Below are 16,078 nucleotides of genomic sequence, written 5' to 3'. Positions count from 1 at the left end.
TTAAGTTATTCGAGTTTCGAGTTCGAATCAAGTTGAATTTTCCAATTCAAATAATTTGAATTACGATTGGTGTAAATACTCTTTTGGTCATTGTCAATTTTGAAAATGAGCAAATTGGTCTTTCTTTCAACAAAATTACAAAAAAAATTAAAGTAATTTTCAAAATTCAAAATATTTTAAAAATTCCAAAATTTATATATTTTAAAAAATTTATAATTACAAAAATTCTAAAGAACATACAAAGAAAGTTAATTTTTATTTTTATAAAATAATAATTTTGGAACCTAAATAAGTTAATTAATTATTTAAGTTTATTATTATTTTTATTTTGCTTTGAAAAAGCTTTCAAATATATATATAGTTTTAAATTTATATGCTCTAACATAAAATTAGTTATACTATAACAAAATTTTAATTTGACATGTTTAATTTTTTAATTTAACTCGAACAATATCAATCAATTCGATTCAATTCAAATTTCATTTTACTCGACTCAATTTGAAAAAAATTAAAACCAAATTAGGATGATAAAATAAGACTCGTCAGATCAATTAACTTGAATATTTTTCACTCGATTCGACCAAATACTCTCTCCTACTCTTAAATACCACCCTCTCTCATGCTATTTTTTTCCTGATAAAAAAATAAAAATAAATACCACCTTTGTAAGGGTTACACATCCACAAACTTCTCTGCAACAAAATTTGAAATTTCAAAAGGGCAGCCCTTTTTCCAAAACCTGGTTTTCTGCACTGTCAAGTTTGCAATTCAATAGTAAATTATAGCCTAAGATATATGTAATATTATATGTTCTAGTTTCCAAAACAGCCTAACATAGATATGTACTATTTCATATTATATATTATTATATGTAAACCAGCATTTGACTAAGGTCAAAGCATGGGATTTACTTCTGCTTTTTACCTAACTGGCAACAAATATATGTATGAACTTATTGCAATGGAGATTGTATTATTACATGCCAACCAGCATTTAACCATGATAAAAATATCATGAAGATTATTGTATTAGGAGTCGGATTACATTTTATCTCCTCTACTTAAAAAATCGGCAAATTAGTCTCTATACATTAGATCAAAGAGCAAATTGCTCTTTCTGTTAAAAATTTCATCAATTTCTACTATTAAAAACTTGTCTCAATATATCATAGGGAAGTACATGTGGCATGCCATATGTAATTGTCTCTTTGATCTAACGTGCAAAGATTAAGTTATTCATTTTTTAATATATAAAGAGATAAAATGCAATCGAACTCTTATTAGATGACTTCCATGATACTTTTAACTACAACAAATATAAGCAACATCCACCCAAATAGGAGGGGAAATCCCATGTTTAAGCTCCACCACTTTTGTTTGTCTCCTCTTGTAGTAACTTTTTTTACTTTGGTCAAAAAAAACCCTTTTAACTGTGATCCATAACCAGCTCCAATGTTCAATAAACACATTGCACCTCGAATTTGTAGCTTTGAAAATTTACTTTTAGCTAAATTATCTAGTAAAAGGATTTGGTTCACCACATTTCTTACGTGGTTATATCTTGTAGCAATATGTTTACTATTGCTTAGTATGGGCATTGGCTTAGTTATCTAGTGAAAAGATAAAAAAGGAAAATGAATGGAACTTACCTAGCTCGTCGATTTCAGGCCACCGGTGGTAGTGGCTTGTTGTCCCATGGGTGTTTCCCATTTGTCGTCATCCGCCCTCTTGACTCTTGTTGTGGCCTCTATTTTGTTGGCGGAAGTTTTCTTTTCTCTCTCCTCTATTGAAACGCTTGCCCTTTTTGCATTTACAATGCCAACATCTCTTGTGGGATTTTGCCGGAACTGAGCTTTGATGATGTCTCGGTGTCATCGCACCAGGTTTTTGCCCGATGGTTGTCTATCGAGTTTCTGGTTTCGTTTCGGCTTCCAGTGGAAGGCGTGCATGCCGATGGGCCAGGGTCTCAATGCTGTTCCCTCTTCCTCCTTGCTTGGTGGCAACAACGAACAATCCTAAGGTAGCTCTAAGTTTTGAGTTTTGGGCTTAGCTGTTGTATTTTATGGGGTTTTGGCCCATTTAATTGTATCTAGCTTTTTAAATGAATGGATTTTATCTATTGAAAAAAAACCCTGTTCTTTAAATTAATGGATCATATTTGTTGTTTTTTAAACTACAATCGCCTTTACATTTTATTCACTTATATTTGAAATATTACGTTTTAGTCACTTACATTATCATTTTGTTACGAAGTGGCCACTCTACCGTTAAGCTCCGTTACCTCCCTAACGGCGATCCTGTGTGGCAGTCCAAATTAAATTTATTTAATTAAAAACTCATTTTCATCTTAGCAACTGGACATTGAAGTTGGCATTTAAAACCCATTTAGACAGCCACATACGATTGCCGCTAGAGAGGTAACGGAGTTTAACGGTAGAGTGATCACTTCGTAATAAAACCATAACGTAAGTGACTAATATGTAATATTTCAAACATAAGTGACTAAATTGTAATCTGAGACAAACAAAAGTGACTATTTTTGTAGTTTACCCTTTTTTTTTCACAATGCCTAAAACTACCCATAGTCCTTCTTCAACACATAAATAGGTGAACCCACGTCTTTCTGCATTAACAACAATACCGATACCAATCGAACTAAGACTCAACCGGGAAGGCAAATACTTATTTAAAAGAGTTATCATTTCAATGCAAAGAACAGTGACCTAGGAAGAAATTTGGGAGCAACAAACAATAGAATTTGACAAAACAGACATAATTTTATATAAACCCCTATTATTTATGGGGTTGGGTTATTGGAATTAAAAAAGAGGGGGGTATCCAATGCAATATATGCATGCGTTTCTTTCTCAGTTTAACCCTTACATAACTATTCCCACTTTTCGAAACTCCCAAACACTAATATACCTAACAAAACTCCATGGTTTAGGGGAATACTATGTTTTGTCATGCATCAAACATATGCAAACATATGCATACACACAAAGTGGATATGGTCAAAGAAAAAGTAATTGATAGGTCGAGACCTCTATGACAACAAAACCCTATTTCTCATAATATGTATAGGTACTACTTAGCTCTAAACATTTTAAACTGAGAGGTAAAAATACTACGAAGACATTTATACTAAAAGTCATATTTTATTTTGCCTTTTTACTTAAAAATGGGTAAATTAATTTTTATATGTTAGATTACAGAGTAAATTGATCTTTTCTGTTAAAAATTTCTTTCATTTCTTCTATTAAAAACCAGCGTGACAGATGGAATAATCATATAGTTGGACGTAGTGTGCCAGGTGTACCTCATCAAGATGATTTTTAATTGTAAAAACAGATGAAATTTTTAACAGAATTATCAATTTGCTCTTTAATCCAACGTATATTAACTAATTTATTCAAATTTTAATGCAGTATGACAAATTAAATAGACCCAAAACCCAATTTCTCTTAAACATGCATAAATTTTTTTTCAAGAACTAAACATTCCTTTGATCTAAAACATCAACACTAGCATAGCAAGAAAGCAACCTATTAAAAACCCTAAACAAAACAACCTTGACTTTCCTCCAAACCAAACACTTCCTTTTAATAACAACACGTACTCTCCTATGGCTACTCTTCTTCTTCTTCCTCCCACCATGACCCATCTTCTCTTTAACTTTCCCAAAGCATTTCATAGTCTTTTCAGGCACAGTTTCTTTCTTGGAAAATCTATAGCTTCTCAAATACATCTGCCTGCAAGAGATACTGTCAATAACTCGAACACTTGGTCGACAATAGTCCATTGAAGAAGGAACTGATGAGGTCCTTGATCTTAAAAACTCAGCATCTGAACCTGGCCACTTGTAAAGATTCATATAGGTTGCTCTCATAGGTTTCTTGGGGTCTTTAGCATCGTTCAAACAATTAGAAATGCAAACAGAACTCATTTTTGATTATGGATTTTTGGAGTTATGAAGTATAACAAAGCTATATATGTATATATTTAATGGAAAAGAAAGAAAAAATGGAGAGATGATGGAGAAAATGGAGTTGGTTTTTTCAAGTGGGATCCTTTATGCCATGATTTAACATAAGTACACCAATAGTGCTTATTTTGGTTGACCAAAATGGGGTGCCATGAAGTAGACTTATAGTTGGAATATATGATGATAATGGGTAAATATGTAAAATCATAAAAAGATTTAATTTAGTCAACTCAAATAAGAGTATATTGTGTTGCTAAATTGTCAAATTCTTGTTTTAGTCCCTGTAATATACTCAATTTGAGATTTAGTTTTTGTACTTTAATTTGGCGTATCTCTTAGTCCAAATGGTTAATACCATTAACAAAAGTCTTAAAATTAATGGGGTTGAGCTAGAATTCTCTAGAATGAAAAATTAGTGAAAAATAATTATTTTAAGAACCATAATTTTAACTTTTAAATAACATAAAGAATTTCAAGTTTTAAGGTTTAGCTCTTTAAAAAATTCTACATCATCGACTAACGATATTTTTTAACGGTGTTAATGAGATACATTAAAGCATAACATCAAAAGAGTAAAAATAATAAATTATGTACATTTAAAATATAAGGGCTAAACAACATCAAATAAATACACATAGGGACTAAACATTCAAATTAAACATAGTATAGGGAGAAAAACCATAATTTATCCAATTTGTTCATGGCATGATTTTAACTTAGTGGTGGTATTTTAGCAATGGTGGTGTGTGATGTTAGGCAAAGTGTGGATTGGCTAATGATAGTTCATTTTTATTGACCAAAATGGGCCACCATAAAATAGGTCTATGGTTTGGCCGTGGTCAAGGTTGTTAACCTATAAATCCACTTTAAACGAGTAAACTCGAAATAATTAAATAGGAGGATTGAGTATTAATTTGATTAGTATCGGTATTATAGTCAGTGTAAGAGGACATGGGTTCGAGCACGATGAAGCGTATTATCCTCTTATTTAAGGGTTGAGGAGGGGCTACTTTCTTTTATATGAGTGTAGCTTTACGATTCCTAGTTCTTTATTTTTTTGATACAATTATTAGAACTACCTATAGTTCCTTCTCAACCCTTAAATAAAATGATAATGCGTTTTAGTGCATTCGATTGACAACAATACCGATACTAACTGAACTTGAGTTCAAATGTTTGTAACTTTGGTTTAATCCACCAATATGGGAGAAGGGTTTTTTGATGTTGAAATCTACCTACTTTTGTCACTATTGGTCAATTCCATATTTATAACGGTGAAAGTGAGTGAACCGATGATAGTTCATTTGTGTAATTTGAATTTTTTTTATTTTAGTCCTTCTCAGTTTTTTTATTTGAAAATTAAAATTTTATTGATAATATTGTTACGAATTTTATGTACAATTTTAATATTCAATTTTTTTATAACACATAATACAACTTAACAAAAGTTAATTGTTGCTTTTCTTTCTATTACTTCGAAAGTAACTGCTTTAGCTTCAGTTTCTTGAATTTTCGATATTCCTTTTTATTTCTCGTCAAACGAATGGTTCCTTCTTCTGGAAATCCTAACTATTATTAGCTCATAGTCTCACCCCCAACCCATAAATAGGAGGATAATAATGCGTTTCAACACACTAGTCATGCCAGTTGAGCTAAAACTCAATCCACAATAACTGCCCGAAACTTTGTATATATAATTTACATAAATAAAATATGGAATGTAAGGTTAAATTATTAACAAATTTAACATTAATGTCTCCTCATTTTATAAAAAAAACAAATATAGCCCTAGTTTGTTGGTAGCTTAAGGCCCATTAAAGAAAGACTAGAGTTATAAAGACAAAATCACTTTTATTTTTTAAAGTTAGAAGCTCAAGCCCAAGCATGAAAATCAATTGATGGCCCTACAAAAGAAGCATGCTTGGCTAATAATTATTTTGTTCTTTTGCATTTTAATTTTAGTCCAAAACCTTAAAACTATTTTGTTTTTTAGTCCTTTGTCTGTCTTTAATATTTCTAGATTCTTTTCTTAAACGTTTGTCTTGCTTGAAGCCTTGCAAGCAATACACCTGTTGTTTTCTAGTTTAATTCCAATAAAAATATATAGGAATTTCAATTTAAACATTTTAATGAGTTGCTTGAGATTTAATCAAAATCATTTATTTTTAATATAAAAAATTTTAATTTAAAAATTAAATTTAGTTCAAATAGTTCAAATTTGAAGGTTTGCTTGATATTTAAACGAACAAATTTATAAAGTTTGAAAAACATATATGAGCAAAAAAGATTAGACCCATTTAATATAAGGGGCGGGTTTGAGCTACCATAACCGAGATTAGCCAAAATCAACATGTACGACCATCACCAACCGATCAGGAAACATTGTTATATACCTCGTCCCATACATATGAGAGTACATCGCACATTCAATCAAGCAAGGGAGTGGATCATGCACTCTATATTTATCACCTAATATTTTGACCTACAAAGCATCAGGCTTCGAAAGCTTTATTAGGAACGCCTTGTTCTGCTTCACCAATGAACAAATCCCAAGCCCACCATGCATCAATGGTTGGCAACAAGTTTCCCATTAAGCTAATTTTCTGAGATTCTTTCGACCTTCCATATAAATTCTCAGGCAATCCGCTCAATTTTCTTACAAACTCCAACAAGCAACCTAGATGCTTGCATAAAATAGTTGGGAATAGAAAAAATAATCGGTTTAGCCATAGTCTGTAACAACCTGTTTTTCAATGACGTCAAAAACGATGGTTTTGGAACCCCATTTTTGATTTTTCAATGTTAGTATAAAGGTTAATTAAAGTTAGGTCCCTTAATTTTTTTCAAATTGACAATTAATTAAGGTATAAGGACTAAATTATAAAAGTGATAAAAGTTAATTGCTTTGGAATTTTAATTAGCTGAAGAACCAATTAAGCAGTTGAGCCCTTTTTAAATTGAAAAACGGTGGTAAGAGACATCTTGCATCCACCAACTTTTTTAATTATCATTAAGTTTTGTTAATTAATGTTTAATTAAATAAATTATAATTAATTAGTTTTAATTAAATGTATAAAAGAAAAATTAAAAAGAAACAAATGGTCATCTTCTTTGTCCATCTTCTTCATCGAAACTAAAGAGGAAAAATAGGGTTTAAAGCTTTCATACAATTGGTCCCTCAATTTGGTATGATCTCAAGTCCTTTTTCTTATAATTTTTATATTTTTTAGGTCATGGGAGCTTGATTTAGCTAACCAATGTACCAATTTGCAAAACTGTTAAAGTTTCTAAAATTTTCCATTTATGATGCTTGAAGAAATTTGTACTAAATTGTTAGATTTCAAGCTTAGAAGTAAAAAGAAAATGAAAAAGACTAGATTGTAAAGTGAAAATTGTTAGTTTTGAACATAAGGACTAAAGTGTACAAATTTCAAAATTGATGAAAACTTCCTATCATTGTTGATATTATAGGGTCCTATAAGTATTTAGTTGAGATTTTTTCAAAATTGAAGCTCAAATTTGAAAGTTATGGCAATTTTGGTTTTAGGGACTAAATTGAATACAATGTAAAATTTTAGGAGAACTCAAATAATGAAATTGAATTGAGATATGCATATAATAGGATGATATAAGATGTTTGGAATTGATAAATTGAATTGAATTATTATATAGATCGAGAATTAAATCAAACCGAGGATAATTAGGGAAAAGAAAAATTGTTGATTAGTCTTTAAAGATTGCTTGTTTGTTGTTTTACCAGGTATGTTTATATGGAACTTACTATGTTAATTCATGTTATTCTTGTATTGTGTTATTTTACGTATTAGCTTGTATTGATGTGAATGTAATGACTTTTGACATCAAATGGATTAAATTGTAAGGTATGAATTTTATGGCAATTACGAACAGGTACAAGGTACGAATGGATATGAAATATTTACATTATTGATATAATATGTATTTATTGTTACAATGATTGAATTGAGACGAATACAATAATAATGCCTATGTGAACTTAGTATAGGATTAAGATACGTATGGCATGCCATTAAGATCAAATATAAAAACAATCAAGGATTTACGTGGTTATTTGAGATCCAACATTTGTTACGGATTCTCGATTCAAATATGTCAGCTTGTGTGAGAAACCTTGATTACTGTCAACTTGTGTGAGCATTATAGTCTTGTGTATCCGACTTCAGTTTACCAAGGTTCTCCCGGGCGAGTAAATGGTAACTAAAAGGAAATGAAACGGTTGAAATGATTGAACATGAATTGAATTACATAAGTTTGCAAATTGAATATGATTTAGATAGTTTATTATATAAGATGAATTTTTACATATGTAAATGAAAGTGTTATAAGTTCATAACATGTAGATGAACTAACCTATTAAATGTATTTGTTGAAATGCATATGAATGTATAAGGATGTCAAAGGACTATCATGCTTAATTCCAATGTATTTTGATTTCTTAATTGTTGAAATGTCAAGGTAAGTTAAGTAAATTTCATATAGACTTACTAAGCATTCAATATGCTTACTTTGTTGTCTCCCTTTTCCTTGTAGATTGTTGACTTGTGGAACATGTCTATCGGATCGTTGATAAGCTCACACTATCCCTCTATTGACTCGGTAGTCTTTTGATCGTTTTAAGGCTCGGTTATGTGTGACATGTACATAGGTGTTTGTTTTGGTTAACTTTGTATAATGATATAGTTTGAAACCTATGTTAAGTATGACTTTCGCAATATAGTAAAACTTGTTGATATGATGTGCTTTTGGTTTAAGGAATAAGTTATGTGATTGACATGTTTGAATATGTAATGGTATAAGTAAAATGATGGTATTGAATAGCTTAAAGGCATGGTTGATTAGGTTTTGATGCCAAATAATGGAAATGTTGCATTGGATTATTGGAATTGGTTAAATGCTATGTTTTGGCATGTATTTGGTACGTGCAGGAAAATGTCATGAAAAATGCAACAAATGGTAGGTTTGAAAGATTGACATGAAATAGGTAGCAAATGGCCTAAATTGTACTAAAAATAGAGTCCTCATCCCGACGACAACATTTTCTCATCGCAATGCTAATCGACAATATGTAACGTCACGATGTCTAATGGCCTGACATTGTGACGTGACAAATTGCTTGGTGACGTCACGACGTGGAGGAGGGGACATCACGGCATCGGCCCTGAATTTTCGAAACTTTGCAATTTGGTCTTATATCATGCTTGGGTCAACAAAAGAACTTTCGTAAGCTCGATTAAGGTTCGAATTTAATTTTGTATCATAATGAGAATGTGTTTATGACATGTTTGAATGTTTGATTAATTTATTTACGGTATATTTGACAGTAATTGCTTCGACAACAGTTGTGGCATCCTGTAACTAGGACCTGGGGATCGAGTTGGGTAAGGGGTATTACATAGTCAACCGACCAACAATAGATAGTAAAGTATTGTTTCCACTTATTTTATGATGAACCTTATCAATTAAGAACTTATAAGTAGAGCAACCCATACGTTTATGACCAGCGATACACCCAAGTACCCCTCAACTCATCCACTGCCTGAAAATTAAGCCTGTGGCAAATACTCTCCCAAACATTAGTGCAAGTATTCAATGAGGAAAACACCTTTGTCATATTTAGAAATGTGATATTTAAATTAATGTTGAAAATATTAAGTTAATTTTATTTTACTAAAAAAATATTTTTTTTAAATGAGATAGTCAAATTATCATATTTATTATTCATCCAAAACTATCCAAAATAACATAAAATATTATATTAATAAGATTAAAATTAAAATAAATTTAATATTTAATATTTTCTTTTATCAAACAACATAATTATATTCAATATTTATATTTACTAATTTACCAAATAATTTTCTAATATAAATTCAACACTTATAAAATTTGGTAATAAAAATTCAGTATTTAAATTTTCATCCCTTCATTTTTTAATTTATCAAACACACCCGAACTTAAATTAACTATTTACAAACATGATAAAACTTTAGCAAATATTTTAGGCTAATACTCTAGACAGACCAAGTTTAAACAAGCAACAACGATATACAATATCAATACCATACGTAAACCAGCCCGACTCAAATCCATGAACCTCTAAATAAAATTATTAAATTTGAAATTAAATAATAAAATTTCTTTGTTCAATTTCATGGTATTTTTTTTATTCAACTTTTTAACAGTCTTATTCAAAACCCAAAATGTCATGCTCACAATCACATTACTTTCAAGCATATTCTTTTTGAAAAATTCAAGCATCTGTTATTGAAATTTAAGAACTAAAATACAACATCTGGCACTGAGTCGACAAGTTTTGTGGTCACTTCCAATTTGCTCTTTCAATTAATGGGTAGGGCCATGGTGTGAATTAGGATCGGAAAGTATATGCGCATGTGGCCAAAAGAGCATTGGAGTTTGTGGTTTAAGATGTTATATGGGTGTTATAGATTGATGAAAGAAGCAACATGCCTAAGCTCGTAGTTCTATGCTCGCCGGCTGCCTTCGATTATGATATCCAACTTGTTTGTACACTTCTACATGCGTCCCGCTATTCTCTTGCCTGAAAGCTGATCTAAAAAGTAAGAAAGCTTAAGAAAAAATATTTGTACAAAAAATAATGCTTATTTAAAAAACGGATTGGATCTCGAGTAAAGTTTTTTCGGCCTGGTCCGGATACATGCCTAAAAGTATCGATATCCTTAATAAAGTATCAGTACTTTCACAAAAAAAGTATCGATATCGTTATAAGTTTCGATGTTTTGGAAATTAAAGAAAAATTGTTTGAGTATTGATACTCTCCCCAATGTGTCGATACTTCATAGTAAGTATTGATACATTCCCTATTATATCGATACTATAGGCTTTAATACGGGTCGGTCCGGGTCTGTGTTTAGCATATATAATTTGGGTCGACCTTGGACAAAAATTTAAACCTATTTTTCGAGTCGAGATTGAGCCTATAAATCAAGCCTAGAATTTTGTTGAGGCCCGACCTGACCTATAGACAACTCTATGTATGGAATAATATTTAGATTCAAATATTTTAATTATTATTTGAATGTTGATAAAAAAATTTAGATATCTATTATCCAAATTTGCTTAATAACATGTTGGGATTTAGATGTATGAATTTATTATTCACTCTAGTTTTTTATTTTTCTTTTACTTAAATTTTTTTTGGGGTAGAATTGTAAATTGAACCCAAATTATTCTTAAAGAATGTAAACCCGATTGGGATTCATTCAAAAGATAATTTAATTCGGATTCAAATAAGATTACTCGAATTTCATTAGATAATAAAATGAATTCTATTGTTAAAGCATATTTGCATAATCAAATTTAGATATTTGATTTTTTTTTTCTTTGAAATGTAACAAGTACAAAGTATAAATACATGCCCAGGTATTCACAAGAATCAAACTATTACAAACGGATTGTTCGAGTAACCATAAAATAGAATCAAACCATTACAATACAAATGGACTAAAACTCACACATAATGAAACTCGAAGACCTACGTATATAATTACACATGATAAATCTCAAGCCTGAGACTTAGAACCCAAGGTCTCTATGTTAACCAACTGAGCTAAGATGATTATTGGCATCATATATATTATCAATATATCAAATAATTATAATGAAGAATACAAGATAATATATAAATAATATTATGTAATTTCTTTAAGAATAAAAGTAGTACAAAAAAGAAAGTTGTAACTTGTTCCAATTGAATTTTCAATCAACTTGTGAGGACCAACATGTTGAAAAGTAGAAACTTAGAGACAAATTTGTAAGGTTTTGAGAAACCAAATATTAATGATGAAAGATTTTGTTGATGTAGATGAAAGTTCTCGTTGGGTGCCTTTTATTATAGCATACCATAAAATAAAATCACATCCCACTCCACGAGATCCCTCAATTCAAGTCATAAATTGACTTCTGTATGTTGTCTTGTGGAAAGCAAGCACAAGTAATTATTTTGGGTCATGATGTTGATTTAATTTTGTGGTTTGACTATACTTCTGTTTGAAAAAAATTAATTAAGCACTTAAATTTCACTTTGTAATGAGTAATTTATTATTACTCTGTTGAGGGATTAGTTGGTTTTCGAAAGAAGTTTTTGAAGTATTGTTCGTAGAGCAGTCAATCAAATGTTCGAATGGAAATATTGTTTTCAGTGTCTATATAGAGTTTTAGTCTTGGGTTTTTATCTCCTTACTTTGAGAAGAGCCCAACAGTCAATTGAATCTTCGAATGAAAATATTGTTTTCAGTGTCTATGTAGAGTTTTAGTCTTGGGTTTTTATCTCCTTACTTCGAGAAGAGCCCAAATGATTCACAGAGTTTGATAGAAAGTAGCTAATCACCCAGGAAATGTTTAGCATTTGACTTTGGCAGGGTTTGAACTCTTACCCTTAAAGGGACTTAGTGGATAAGAACACTAACACTTGACTAGAACTCGAGGTTAAAACCAAGCACAGACATCTCCAAAATAATATCTCCGTTTGAGGGTTTGATCGGTTGTTCGGTGAATAACTCTTTAAAAACTTCTTCCGAAAGAGAGCTAAACCCCCTCAACATACACTATATATAAATAATGAATTGAATATTTACATCCTTTATAATTTAATAAATTTAGAAAAAATCATACATAATCATAAAATTTAAACTCAAAACAACATAAATTTAATAATTCAACATCACTATTTCAAATAAATCCACATTTAAAATTTTTATGAAGTTAATACATGAAAGAAAATGCAAATGATATGACAATTTTAATTTTAGTTTATTTAACACCCTGTATGAACAAATATTATTTCAAATTGAACACATTAACAACATTTAAAATTTAGTCTTTGACATTACTAAAAAATCTGAATTATTGTTGTTATGTAATTATATCTAAGTGTCATTTAAATTGAAAATTGATTGGTATTTCGATTCAAACATAACGATTAATTCGATCTCTAAGTAAATTGTTTGAAATTGATAAAAATTGACTGTTGAATTGGTTGAATCGATTTTATGATTTTATAATTATTTATTTAATTATTATTAAATCAACGATTAAACTAATTAAATAAAAATTAGCAGTCTAATCATTTCCTGTTGATACAGTTATTAGAACATTCATTATATTAGACCTCACCTATATACACATATCTTTTGGGTAAATTACATCCAAAGTTGTTAAATTATTAGTAAGTTTACTTTTTAGCCACTCGACTTCAAAAAATTTTAAAATGGTCATTGAACTATTCGAAAGTTTTTATTTAAGTAGTTGGGTGATTAAGTGTTTTTTTTTTTTAAGTTCAGCTAGCAAGCTCTAAGTGACAATTTGACGATCTATACGCTAGATCAATACCCATCGACGAGTAGAAGAACATACTTTAGATCTAAGTCAATCTAAAAGTCAGTTTCAGATGTTAGAGAATAACACTATTTAAATTTTGGTTCGTAAATTTGTAACGTTAATAGTTGTTTCATGAAAAATATGAACGGTAGAAAAGAAAGGGAAAAAATTATCGATTGATATATATATTACGAATAAGAAAGATTATACAACAATAATTTTAACAGGAAAATAATTTAAATAAAAAATTTTGAATAATTTAATACCTAAAACATAAACTCACCCAACCATTTGAGTGTGTTGTTAATAAAATATTATATCACACACTCCATTAATTTTTGCCAAATATTTGTTTTCTATTAAGAAAAAGTCATGTAGATGAGATGGATGAGCATTGGGCAGCGGGCAATCCTACGGGCAGAATGTGCGTGCGTGACTTCGACACTGACAATGACAGATTACGAATCAAAGACACTTTTAATCCTTTACGGCAAATGGAAATGGACCATTTGTATTTTAATGGCAAAATTTAGTATTTTTACCCCCTTTTTCTTCAATTTTTTATTTAGTCCATGAACATTCTAAGAAACCTCCAAGCACACACTGCAAAACCCCCCCCCCCAAATTTTCCTTTTTTTACAATTTTTTTTATCCATCCGATTAGATCTTATCATCGGTATTTTCCATTATGAAATATATTGTATTGTATTGTATTTTAGGGAAAATATAATTTTTGGCCACTAACTTAGCAACTATGTTCATTTTGGTACTTATATTTTTTTATCCACTTAGTATCTTAACTTGATAACTAGGTTCATTTTGGTCTCTGAGCTTGAAAAATATAAAAAGTTTGACGGCATAACACTTTGAGATTGTGACATATTATTACTTGAAAACTTAAAAAATTGTATACATTTTCAAGTGATGATGTGGTACAATCTTAGAGTGTCACATACGTGTTCTAGTAACTAGACCAGTGATTGAACGGATCAGATCACTGGTTCTTGATTCAATTGGTTTGATTGGGTTAACTACTAGATCAACAATAATTAAACAAATGATTAAAAATTCATAAAAACCAATTCAGCTACTAGCTTTTGTCTCAGTTTTCAATTTTTACCAGTTTCGAATAGTTTCCGATTCAATTGGTTCAACCCCTTTGTTTGAACTGGTATATTGGCCAATTCTCAATCCAATCAATCTGACCAACCAATCCAGCCATGTTCCAATAACACAAATCACATCATCAAATCTTAACAGAATTCAAGTTTAGAGACAAAAACAGACCTAACTGTAAAATTCAGGTATCAAAACAAAACAAAAAAATATAAGTAACAAAATGATTTAATTATTTTTTATTGTATTTATTTATATTATTGTGGGATTTCAAACACATTATTGTCGGATCATGCTTCTCATTGGTATATTGCCATGCTTAGAATATAAAATAAACAAGTTTGAGACTGGCAAGAAAGTCGTACAATGAGGACTGCATTTTAATAGTTGGATGGGTAATTATTGTCATGTACATTGCATTGAAAACTCAACTTCAATTAATTAATCCTTATGTACGATCCAAAAAAAATATATTCATACTTGTACAATGCTATAAATGATTCCTCCTAATTTAAGCATATACCTAATTACCTCTTTTAAGGTCAACCACTTGGATTAAGAAGGATATTCATGTGCCCATTATTTGTTATTCAGTGATTTTTCCATTACATTTAGAGAATTTATTGAGATTTTATCAAGCATAATCAAGTTACATTTTAGTAGAGCACTTCATAGTTTTATCGGTAACTTTTCAAGGTCAACATATCGGACGACACAGAGTTGATGTCAACGCGACGTGTTTCCCACTAAACCAGATTTCTTATCCCAGTTAAACTATGTTATGTTTTTCCAATCTAACTCTAATTATTCAATGGATGTTTTAGTAATATTTGTACACGAAATTCAACCTGTAAATATAAATAGGCCTCTTAGCAACCTTAGGTATTTTAGAATAACAACAATAAAATTAAGAGAGAGTTTGTGGGAATTTCGGGGAATCTTTGTATTTCGGATTCAAGGTTTATTTGTTTCTCCATCCTGTACTCCCCTTTTTCAGTTTTTACCGTTTTAGTGAAGTTTTCTTTGTCCATATTATTTTATCCTCTTTGGAGAGATCTTTCCACGTAAATATTTGTGCTCAATTTTGTCGATCGGGTTCGACCCAACAAGAAGAACTTATGCCAAGCTCTTCTATATATTTTCAGTATATGTCCCTTTATTATAGCGACCAGATCAAATTAGTCATTTTACTATTAAATGGATCGATTTAGTACTTATACTATTAAAGAAATCAAATAAAGTTAAATTGTAATAAAGTTACATTTACTGTTTAACTAAGTTACTATTTTTAAAGTTTTTATGATTCTGTAAATAAAATCTTTTGCTCGGAATTGAATTGTAATTGAAGAAATAATAAATTTCATCATATTATTTATACAATAATTGTTAGCTATGTTACAATTTAAACTCATTCGATTCCTTTTAATAATATAAAGATTAAAATAATCCATTTAATAATAAAAGGACTAATTCAATCCGATCCTTCTGATACAGGGACCTCCCAAATATTTTATCCTAATGTCACTACAATTTAGCGTGACTCTTACCATGCTTTTGACACTTCGCGTGAGCCGCCTTACAT

The 16,078-nt window shown here is 30.1% G+C and overlaps 1 protein-coding gene across 1 annotated transcript; it reads right to left on the bottom strand.

Moving 5' to 3' along the window:
* Positions 1-3,492: 3,492 nt before the first annotated feature.
* Positions 3,493-3,945, bottom strand: LOC105787366 (uncharacterized). Its single transcript, XM_012613720.2, has one exon. It carries the CDS (start codon positions 3,943-3,945, stop codon positions 3,493-3,495), a length of 453 nt encoding a protein of 150 aa, XP_012469174.1.
* Between the last annotated feature and the right edge of the window lie 12,133 nt (positions 3,946-16,078).

The sequence above is a fragment of the Gossypium raimondii genome, chromosome 1 (genome assembly GCF_025698545.1).
Source record: "Gossypium raimondii isolate GPD5lz chromosome 1, ASM2569854v1, whole genome shotgun sequence".
In the NCBI taxonomy this organism is placed as follows: Eukaryota; Viridiplantae; Streptophyta; class Magnoliopsida; order Malvales; family Malvaceae; genus Gossypium; species Gossypium raimondii.
Note: the sequence above shows the minus strand (reverse complement) of the source record. Positions and strands in the feature narration are given on the sequence as shown.

What these genes read in the sequence shown, in the direction of transcription:
- LOC105787366 (XM_012613720.2), bottom strand. Translation starts at nt 3,945, where the DNA reads ATGAGTTCTGTTTGCATTTCTAATTGTTTGAACGATGCTAAAGACCCC.